Consider the following 11,353-nt stretch of genomic DNA (forward strand, 5'->3'; position numbering starts at 1 on the left):
CTGTCATGTAAGAATGTATATAATCTGTGTATGTGTGTCGTTATGAATACTTTACGCAACAATGTATATATATCTGATGTTATCAAAGAAACGTTTTTTTTTTTTTGTTCTTTCAGTGTAAGCGATAACAACGTGGAACATCGAAGCCATGACCACAATAGATGGCTTTCCAGCCAGTTTCTACAGCGAGCCGGGGGTTTTAGGAATGTTAGCAAATGGAATCAGCGCCTTCCTCGTACTTCTACAGAACTTTGGTAGAGCTCACACTGGAATCGAACCGCAAGGCGTGGAGAACATACTTGCAGGTCATTTGTGATTCATTTAGAAATATCATAAATTGCAAACTGATTTTTTGTTCATTTGATCATTTATTTAGGTGTCCATCTTATCCTGATTGGTGGTATCTGTCAACTGGTGGCAGGTCTCCTGTCCTTCAGAAAATACGATCATCTCAGTGCCACTGCCTTTGTTGGATATGCTGCTCTTTGGGGAAGTTTTGGCGCCACCCGAATATACTTTGGTGCTTTGTCCAGCACCCCCACCGTGCCACCGACAATAACAACCAACATGACAACGTTGAACGCAACCACAGAATTCCCAGTCTGCTATTTATGTCTATCCCTAAGGGAGTCTGCTATCGCTGGTCTTCTCCCGTATATCCTCCTATCGTTTCTCCTCGCCTTTTGTTCAGCCACAGTCAACTACATCATGCCTTTTGTTTTTGGCGCCATAACTGCCACTTTAATTTTTGAAGCAGTAGCTCTGGTGTCAGGTTCCTGGTCTCTCGTGGTATCCGGCGTTCTTGAATTGCTCATTCTGATGTTCGCCATCTACGGTTCAGCGGCATTGCTCGTTAAAGGTCTGACTCAACGTCTCGCCCTCAAAGGCTTCGGTACTCCTCTCTTTAACGTTCTTCTGCTCGGTACTGCCAGTTCAGGCAATAATCAGAGCTCTGGAACCGAGAAGAAGAAAAACACAAAGTACGCAGAACCCATGGCTTTGGGTTATTTCTGCGACACGGTTGCGCCGTTCATATTTGCGTTTTACAGCTTCGGATTCATGACGTCTTTCGGTTTAGGAGTCGCTTGGGTATCGATCAACTCAGCCGCACAGCTTTTCTCCAGCTACTACTCCCATCTACGCCAAGATGGCTACCATACAACTAAGTTTGGTTTTCATGCCACTTATTGGCTTATTAAGGCTTGGGAAGAGTTTGTAGCGTCGACTCAGATTGTGGACGACGACAACATCACCTCAGGGAGAAACCCGATGGTCGGAAACTGGTTCTTTGTGGTGGCAGCACTGGTGCTTTGCAGTGGAAGCCTGAACATGGATGTTCTGGAACTGGTCCATAACATACTTTTCCTCCTCCTTACAATCTCCACAATTCCCCAGATTCCGATGAATGACTATTACATATTCTTTGGAGTCGCTTGTTCCATCTTCACCGCAGCTTCCCTGTACGGGACTTTCGCACGGCTAATCAACACCATTGCAGAGAAGTTGCTAATCCCTGTTGGACCTCAGCCTATCTCCGTTACCCGGCTGAAGAAAGTTTTTAAGTGGTCCAGAGAACCGAAACAAGAGTTAACTGTCCAAACACACCAGGCTTCAGACTCCCTGTTTTACCTCTTAAATGGAGTTGGGGCTCTTTCTGCTCTCCATGCGAGTGTAAACAGCAGGAACCCTTCATTCCTCCATCTGACGATACCCTGGGTCCTCATCTCTGGTGCAATCATCCAAGTCTATGTCAGTCGACTTAAAGCCACGGGAGCAAACCAGTTTGGCTCTGTTATCTCGTCCATCTATGCGGCATTGTGGGCAACATGGACCTGGTTTAGATTTGCTGGTACGGTATGTCGTTTCAAACAATGTTCACATTTGTTATACAAAATTCTGATCCTTATTTTTGGATTTCTAGGTCCGCTACTTCAACTTTCCAATGAGGTTGCTTATGATTTCACAGCAGGAGCCATCGCTTTCCTGGTTATCAATGGTTTCCTCCTTTTTAGCGGTAAGTGTTACCAAATGGGCGGCACGGGCGGTCGAGTGGTTAGCGCGCAGACCTCACAGCTAGGAGGACTAGGATTCGATTCCACCCTTGGCTGTCTCTTTTACCCGGGTTTTCTCCGGGTACTGTGGTTTCCTCCCACATTCCCAAAAAAAAGCTAGATTAATTTAGATTAATTTAGATTAATTGGCGACTCCAAATTGTCCATAGGTATGAATGTGAGTGTGAATGGTTGTTTGTCTATATGTGCCCTGTGATTGGCTGGTGACCAGTCCAGGGTGTACCCCGCCTCTCCCCCAAAGACAGCTGGGATAGGCTCCAGCACCCGCGACCCTCGTGAGGAAAAAGCGGCAATTTAGATCAATTTAGATTAATTTAGATTAATTGGCGGCTCCAAATTGTCCATAGGTATGAATGTGAGTGTGAATGGTTGTTTGTCTTTATGTGCCCTGTGATTGGCTGGCAACCAGTCCAGGGTGTACCCCGCCTCTCCCCCAAAGACAGCTGGGATAGGCTCCAGCACCCGCGACCCTCGTGAGGAAAGAGCGGTAATTTAGATCAATTTAGATTAAGTTAGATTAATTGGCGACTCCAAATTGTCCATAGGTATGAATGTGAGTGTGAATTCTTGTTTGTCTATATGTGCCCTGTGATTGGCTGGCGACCAGTCCAGGGAGTACCCCGCCTCTCGCCCCAAGACAGCTGGGATAGGCTCCAGCACCCTCGCGACCCTCGTGAGGAAAAAGCGGTAGAAAATGAATGAATGAATGTTACCAAATGATTGTCCTTGGAAAATAACTACGGCCTCTTGAAGTAAATTGTGATTCACTCGGTTGTTTATGTCAGCTGCATACAGGAACCTGGTCTTGGTGTTCCTCACGGCAACCATGGAGGTGATACTTGTTTGTTTTCTACTTTCAACTCTTCAGCGACTGCCATATCAACTAGAAAGTGAGTAAACAAAGTTTCAAACACTTGTGGTAGTTATACTATTCATGGTAATCAATGCTTTGCTTTATAGTGGCCATGCTTGCAATCTTCTCCATCATTTGTCTATATGGAGCTCTGGCATCATTGCTAAATGGCATCTTCTCCCAGATATTACTACCATTGGGTCCTCCTTTGTTAAAGGTAAGCAGTCAGATTTGAAATCAAGTGTTGTGTTGATACAATCTGATATGTTTGTGTTAGGCTCGGCACCGACAAAGAATAATTTGTTTATTGCATTAAGGCTTTTTGACTTTGTCAGGAAACTCTATTTCAACAAAATAATTTTTTTTTTTTTTTACTACATTTTAAAATGTAGTAATTTTCATGTATGAGGAAGCCTAAGAAGGTAACCAAGACATGAGAAGCAAATTTGATGGTTATTGTTTTTAGTGTATTTTATAGCTGATTTAATACATGGGTCAAAACCGACCTGTTAACATAAGACATGATACCAGAAAGCTAACACAAGAGGAAGGCTAAAAGAAATATATGTGTTTTCTTTCTTTAGGAGCAAGTGAAACAGAACAGTGAACCAGAGATGCCTTGCCCATTGGCAAACTCCAAACTCACCTCTGGGCTTCTGAAAATCGCCGGCATTCTGGAACAGGGGGGAGTATGCGGTATTCCCACAGACACAGTGTACGCTTTGGCGGCATCGTGCAAGAATCCGCAGGCTATTGAGAAAATCTATAATATAAAGGTATGAATTCAAAATAAGCTAATTCAAGTTCAATTAGTGGGTGGCATGGCGGTCGAGTGGTTAGCGCGCAGACCTCACAGCTAGGAGACCAGGGTTCAATTCCACCCTCGGCCATCTCTGTGTGGAGTTTGCATGTTCTCCCCGTGCATGCGTGGGTTTTCTCCGGGTACTCCGGTTTCCTCCCACATTCCAAAAGTTAATTGGCGACTCCAAATTGTCCATAGGTATGAATGTGAGTGTGAATGGTTGTTTGTCTATATGTGCCCTGTGATTGGCTGGCGACCAGTCCAGGGTGTATCCCGTCTCTCGCTCTCGAAGACAGCTGGGATAGGCTCCAGCACCCCCGTGACCCTCATGAGGAAAAAGCGGTAGAAAATGAATGAATGAATGAATTTAGATTAATTTAGATTAATTGGCGACTCCAAATTGTCCATAGGTATGAATGTGAGTGTGAATGGTTGTTTGTCTATATGTGCCCTGTGATTGTCTTTGGAAAATGAATGAATAAATGAAGTTCAATTCGTCAAGTTTATGCTTTTTCGGATGGTTTAGGAGAGACCAGCAGAGAAGCCCATTTGTATTTGCATCTCAAGTGTGAAGCAGCTGGTGGAAGCCAAACCGCCCTTCAGTCCTCTACTCTGGGAGTTCATGCGGAATGTTTATCCTGGAGGTATTAGCTGCATTGTCAGCAAAGGCGATTGGCTCTCCAGATTGGGTATACTACAAGTTTTTTACGTCGCTATCAACAAAATAACCACTTCTGTATTAAATATAAAATGTTGTTGCAGGGGTGGGGCCGGCTTACGACCGAGTGGGCACCCGAGACAGCATCATGATCCGAGTCCCCGACCACAGCGTGACGCGCCACCTGTGCGATATCACCGGACCCCTCGCTATTACGTCAGCCAACCCCAGCGGGGAAGCAGACAGCACCCACCACAGAATGGTCATCGAGTAAGCTCCACTGCATGATGTCCACGTATTCGATGAAGGTCACATTCTGACCACTTCCACCGGTGTTACGTTTTCTCTCAGCCGACTGGGATACAAGATTCAAGGTGTGCTGTGCGACGGCGAAACGAATGAAGTCGTCGCCTCGACTGTCGTCAACTGCCTCAACATTGATGAAGGTACAATGCAGATTCTTCTCACATGCTCATTTCAAGTCTAACCGGATCTTCTCTATCCACAGGCACCATCTCCATTCTCAGAGAAGGATGTGTCCCTGCAGTTAAAGTCAGAGAGATTTTCGACAGAGTGAAAAGTACAATGGCCTGATTGTTATCCACCAAGTTCATCTTCTTCATGGAGAATGTTCTTCTATCTGTCAATGTCAGGGTTGAAATATTTATGGAACGCTAGCACCATGCTCCTCAGTAGATGGATTGCTCCAGAATGTGTTACGAAAACAATAAACCTCAGAAAAGATATATATTTGTACTTATGGCTATTTGACATTTTATTAGGAATATCATTGTGGTTGTGAGCTTCATGTAAATAGTTAATTTTTCTCGATTAATTAAATGAATGAATTAAAATCACACACCTCCAAACATATTCCCTGTCTATAAATAAACACATGTCACCGATACATTGTTGTCTGCAGTAGATTACTTTTAGTGCATTGTCACAATCATGACATACAATTCTGCAATAATAATCTAATAACATATAATATAACAAATAATAATAATAATATTACAACAATTATTTTATTTTGCAGTCAATTGATTGAACCATTTTTCTAGTTAAATGTGTCCAACACTTTACAATGAGGTACACAAAATGACAACCACTACCCATTAGTTTCCCATTAGTTCTTCATTAGTTCCTCAGTAACAACTCTAAATGTATGTGCCTTAGTGTTTCAGTAACTATTCTACCCATAGGTTCCTCATCAGTTCTTCATTAGTTCCTCAGTAACTACTCTGTTTTGTGCCTTAATTCCTCAGTAACCACCCTACTCATTAGTTCCTCAGTAACTACTCTGTTTTGTGCCTTAATTCCTCAGTAACCACCCTACTCATTAGTTCCTCAGTAACTACTCTAAATGTATGTGCCTTAGTGTTTCAGTAACTATCCCACCCATAGGTTCCTCATCAGTTCTTCGTTAGTTCCTCAGTAACTACTCTGTTTTGTGCCTTAGTTACTCAGTAGCTACTCTACTCATTAGTTCCTCAGTAACTACTCTGTTTTGTGCCTTAATTCCTCAGTAACTACTCTACTCATTTAGTTCCTCATTAGTTCCTCAGTAACTACTCTAAATGTATGTGCTTTAGTGTTTCAGTAACTATTCTACCCATAGGTTCCTCATCAGTTCTTCATTAGTTCCACAGTAACTACTCTATTTTGTGCCTTAAGTCCTCATTAAGTACTCTACTCATCATTTCTTCATTACTTCCTCAGTAACTACTCTAAATGTATTTGCCTTAGCGTTTCAGTAACTATTCTACCGATAGGTTCCTCATCAGTTCTTCATTAGTTCCTCAATAACTACTCTATTTGGTGCCTTAAGTCCTCATTAACTACTCTACTCATCAGTTCTTCATTAGTTCCTCAGTAACTACTCTAAATGTATGTGCCTTAGTGTTTCAGTAGCTATTCTACCCATAGGTTCCTCATCAGTTCTTCATTAGTTCCTCAGTAACTACTCTGTTTTGTGCCTTAATTCCTCAGTAACTACTCTACTCATTAGTTCCTTATTAGTTCTTCATTAGTTCCTCAGTAACTACTCTGTTTTGTGCCTTAATTTTTCAGTAACTACTCTACTCATTAGTTCCTCATTAACTACTCTAAATTTATGTGCCTTAGTGTTTCAGTAAGTATTCTACCGACAGGTTCCTCATCAGTTCTTCCTTAGTTCCTCAGTAACTACTCTGTTTTGTGCCTTAATTCCTCAGTAACTACTCTACTCATTAGTTCTTCATTAGTTCCTCAGTAACTACTCTAAATGTATGTGCCTCAGTGTTTCAGGAACAATTCTACCCATAGGTTCCTCATCAGTTCTTCATTAGTTCCTCAGTAACTGCTCTGTTTTGTGCCTTAATTCCTCAGTAACTACTCTACTCATTAGTTCCTCATTTGTTCTTCATTAGTTCCTCAGTAACTACTCTGTTTTGTGCCTTAATTCTTCAGGAACTACTCTACTCATTAGTTCCTCATTAACTACTCTAAATTTATGTGCCTTAGTGTTTCAGTAAGTATTCTACTTATAGGATCCTCATCAGTTCTTCATTAGTTCCTCAGTAACTACTCTGTTTTGTGCCTTAATTCTTCAGTAACTACTCTACTCATTAGTTCCTCATTAACTACTCTAAATTTATGTGCCTTAGTGTTTCAGTAAGTATTCTACTTATAGGATCCTCATCAGTTCTTCATTAGTTCCTCAGTAACTACTCTGTTTTGTGCCTTAATTCCTCAGTAACTACTCTACTCATTAGTTCCTTATTAGTTCTTCATTAGTTCCTCAGTAACTACTCTAAATTTATATGCCTTAGTGTTTCAGTAACTATTCTACCCATAGGTTCCTCATCGGTTCTTCATTAGTTCCTCATTAGTTCTTAATTAGTTCCTCAGGAACTACTCCAAAATGATGTGTCTTAATTCATCAGTAAATATTCCACCCATTAGTTCCTCAGCAACTACTCTGTTTTGTGCCTTAATTCCTCAGTAACTACTCTACTCATTAGTTCTTCAGGAACTATTCCAAAACGATGTGCCTTAGTTGTTCAATAACTACTCTACTAATTAGTTCCTCATTAGTTCTTCATTGGTTCCTCAGCAACTACTCTAAATTTATGTGCTTTAATTCCTCAGCAACTACTCTACCCATGAGTTCCTCATTAGTTCTTCATTAGTTTCTCACTAATTACTCCAAAAACGATGTGATTTAGTTCCTCAGTAACTGTTCTACTCATTAGGTCATCATTAGTTCCTCAGGAACTACTCACCATGCACTTCAGACCTGATGGGGTGGTTTTTCTTTGTGCCAAGCCCATACTATGAGGAAACTAGACAAGATACCAATTGCTCTTCCAGAGAAGGAGAAAATGACTCTTTGTGTTTTTTATGGGAAGGAAGCAAGTTTTATTGTTTTACAGACATTTTAGAAAAACAAGTATACTTTTAGTAGTATTACATGAAAAATGCAAAAAAAACAAAAAAAAGACCTCCACCAAACCATGTAGAAGGATTATTACATTATGGTCAGGATATGCAAAAAAAGGGGCTAACACAGGATTTTATTATTACAGTTTCATGGCCTCAAAGGAATGTCACACCCCCCCCCCCACCCAATAATTTTAATGATAAACCAGGAAGTAGCCTACTAACTAACAGGTTGACAAACACAACTTTATCAATTCTGAGGGCATTGAACGGTGGGTCGCAAAAAGTACACAATATATTTTTTTTCTGATGTTAAAAAAAAAATCAATGTCGTGATTTTTTCCAAAAGCATTTTTCAAAAAGAATTTCAGTCCTAACTACAGATTGCACAGGACAGCATTCTCCAACACTTGTGGTTTGAAGTACTTGAAGCAAAATTAAATCATGTATCAAAATTAATCAAATATTTTTGACTAATAAGCGCTGCAACTTTCTATGTTATGCTAGTATATTTATTTTAGGTGGCTTATAAGACAACTCCCAAAAGGTTTATACCACTGCTGCCCTAAATGAATAACATTGGTAACTTCCCAAATCTTGATTTTTATGATTCTGTAATGGTTCATACACCAGCATACTCTTTTTGGTGATTTGGTAATGGTAAAGGTTTTATTTCATTTGAACATGCATCAGATTACAATTGAATGCATCCCATAATCAGTTCACAGTTCCACATGTCCAAAAGGAGTAGGAAGAAACAAAGCTTATTAAATCCTACCCCTCCATCTGGTACTTTTACAATCAGTAACTGTTACATTTGTTCACTTCCTGCTTTCCATAATACAGTTTAGTTTTTTTTGTGTGTTTTTTTAATCATGCACCTCGTCCCGAAGTACAAGGTGATATGACCATACAATGACATAATGGGTACCATAGTAAGTGTCAATATAGTGATATATATAGCACATCATGACTGGTTCAAGACTCTTCATCCTTGTATTTAGCAAACGTCAACTGCTTGTATTGTTTCTTGAATTGGCTCATCGTTGTGCATTGTTTACTTGTGTTCACAGTTCCACATGTCCAAAAGGAGTAGGAAGAAGCAAATCTTATTAAATCCTACCCCTCCAGCTGGTACTTTTGCAAGATTTGTTCACTTCCTGCTTTCCTAATATAATTTAAGTTTATTTTTTTTTATTTTATTAATTCTATTTGTATTTATATTTTATATATATTTTTTTAATTATTATTTTATTCATTTATTTATTTTCTATTATTTTATTTATTGATTGATTTTTTTTTTTAGGTGATTTGACATTATTTGACGAGCTGATACGACCATCCAATAACATAATTACTCAGTCATTTGGATGTAATATATGCTTTGGATCATTCCTAACCCCAAAAAGACTGAATGAAGTCGCTAAAGTGAGACAGAAATAAATCAAGTGGGGGGAAAAAAACATGTTCTATTTGTATTATGCTGGAAGTTGAAGAAAAAACAAACATGTTTATACATACACTTGGTGTATTATTACAAAACACGGCTAATTAAAAATGTTCTTGGCATGGATGCACTCTGGTCATAGTGTGTCATTGTGGTAAGACGTGTCAGTGGAATAAATTGAATCCAGACACAGACAACTCTGAAGGGGGGGGGCAAAAACCTGCACTTCCTTATGGGCAGGGTGAGGTTATTAAATGCAATGAAAACAATGAGTGAGATAAAACCTTTACTTTCAATGAAGGCTGCCATTGTTTGATTCAGGAATGAGGTGAGGTTTCACTTCCTGGTTATTTTGTTGTTTCTTAAGTAATTACGTAACGTAACAAAGCTATTTTTATTTCCGTTAATTCATCTACATTTTTTAGACATTACACTTGGACACTACATTGACTGTGTACAGTCGTTCCTCGTCATTTCGTGGTTCCGGTTTCACAGCTTTACTTTATCATGTTTTTTTCACAAATACACTATGAATGAATAAATTGTTATTTTTTGCGGTTACAGGTGAAGTACACTTTTTTGCGACTATATGCCCATCATTTATGATCCTTACATATTTATTTCCCTTCCAAAAAAATGCTGACGGCAAACGAGCATCTTGTTGAGTCTTTGTAGCGAAATTGAGAAACTAGCGATTCATTTTTGTTTGTTTCTTTAGGCTTTTTTTTTTATTTTCGAGTCGATTTTTTGATAAAGCACTTTATATTTTCCGGATGCCATTCCTGACGAATACCAATGATGCTTACCAGTGGAGATTCAAACCCAGGTCGTTAGCTCCGAAGTCCAGATAAGTTAAGCTAATGACAACACCATGGCGACTCAGATTAGCGATTAGTCCACGATATGCAAATAGTTTACAACAATACGATAATATAGCTTCGTGAATATACAAGTCAGTTATGTAAATAAAACACTTTTGGTGTTTTTTTTTTTAGTTTTTTGTGAGGGCTAGCTCATTGCTAGCTAGCTCATATTAACTCATTTTCTTAAGTTACAAAAAAACGGGATTGTGAATGGTGGGCCAAATTCCTCCCAAAAAGTGCAGTTCACCTTTAAATGTTGTTATTTAGAGGTGTTTTAGAATAGTCGACTGTTATATGATTTGATGCGGAGGAGTTTGATTCGACTGTCAGTGTTAGCAGTGTTAGCAGTGTTAGCAGTGTTAGCCTATTTTCTGCTAACTAATTCAATGCCATCCATTTTAAAAAGACAAATTATGGCTCTATAATTATGGACCAATATATAGTATGTATATACAAGTCAGTTCTGTAAATAAAACAGTCTTGGTGTTTTCTTTTTTAGTTTTTTTGTGAGGGCTTTTAGAGTCAAAGTAGGTATTTTTGACATCCATTGCTACTAGCTAGCTCATATTAACTCATTTTCTTGATTTACAAAAAAATGGGATTGTGAATGGTGGGCCAAATTCCCCCAAAAAGTGCAATTCACCTTTAAATGTTGTTATTTAGCTGTGTTTTAGAATAGTCGACTGTTAGATGATTTGATGCGGAGGAGTTTGATTCGACTGTCGGTGTTAGCAGTGTTAGCAGTGTTAGCAGTGTTAGCAGTGTTAGCAGTGTTAGCAGTGTTAGCAGTGTTAGCAGTGTTAGCAGTATTAGCAGTGTTAGCCTATTTTCTGCTAACTAATTCAATGCCATCCATTTTAAAAAGACAAATTATGGCTCTATAAACATGGACCAATATATAGTATGTATATACAAGTCAGTTCTGTAAATAAAACAGTCTTGGTGTTTTCTTTTTAGTTTTTATGTGAGGGCTTTTAGAGTCAAAGTAGGCATTTTTGACATCCATTGCTACTAGCTAGCTCATATTAACTCATTTTCTTGATTTACAAAAAAATGGGATTGTGAATGGTGGGCCAAATTCCCCCAAAAAGTGCAATTCACCTTTAAATGTTGTTATTTAGCTGTGTTTTAGAATAGTCGACTATTAGATGATTTGATGCGGAGGAGTTTGATTCGACTGTTGGTGTTAGCAGTGTTAGCAGTGTTAGCAGTGTTAGCAGTGTTAGCAGTGTTAG

General features: G+C 39.3%; 1 protein-coding gene across 1 annotated transcript; it reads left to right on the forward strand.

Annotated features, from left to right (window-relative positions):
• Positions 1-118: 118 nt before the first annotated feature.
• On the forward strand, positions 119-5,283 carry LOC131110473 (uncharacterized). The gene is made up of 10 exons (XM_058063640.2): positions 119-305; positions 377-1,849; positions 1,922-2,014; positions 2,858-2,962; positions 3,033-3,142; positions 3,510-3,701; positions 4,254-4,416; positions 4,490-4,655; positions 4,737-4,831; positions 4,894-5,283. Exons 1-10 carry the CDS (start codon positions 149-151, stop codon positions 4,977-4,979), a joined length of 2,640 nt encoding a protein of 879 aa, XP_057919623.2. The 5' UTR covers positions 119-148; the 3' UTR covers positions 4,980-5,283.
• Positions 5,284-11,353: the final 6,070 nt, after the last annotated feature.

The sequence above is a fragment of the Doryrhamphus excisus genome, linkage group LG22 (assembly GCF_037039965.1).
Source record: "Doryrhamphus excisus strain RoL-2023G ecotype Guam linkage group LG22, RoL_Dexc_Guam_v1.1, whole genome shotgun sequence".
Classification (NCBI taxonomy): domain Eukaryota; kingdom Metazoa; phylum Chordata; class Actinopteri; order Syngnathiformes; family Syngnathidae; genus Doryrhamphus; species Doryrhamphus excisus.

Excerpts from the sequence above, each read along its gene's own strand:
- LOC131110473 (XM_058063640.2), top strand. The coding sequence starts at position 149 with ATGACCACAATAGATGGCTTTCCAGCCAGTTTCTACAGCGAGCCGGGG. Across the intron at positions 3,702-4,253 it reads AGAAAATCTATAATATAAAG|GAGAGACCAGCAGAGAAGCC; the intron begins GTATGAATTCAA and ends CGGATGGTTTAG. Across the intron at positions 4,832-4,893 it reads CTGCCTCAACATTGATGAAG|GCACCATCTCCATTCTCAGA; the intron begins GTACAATGCAGA and ends CTCTATCCACAG.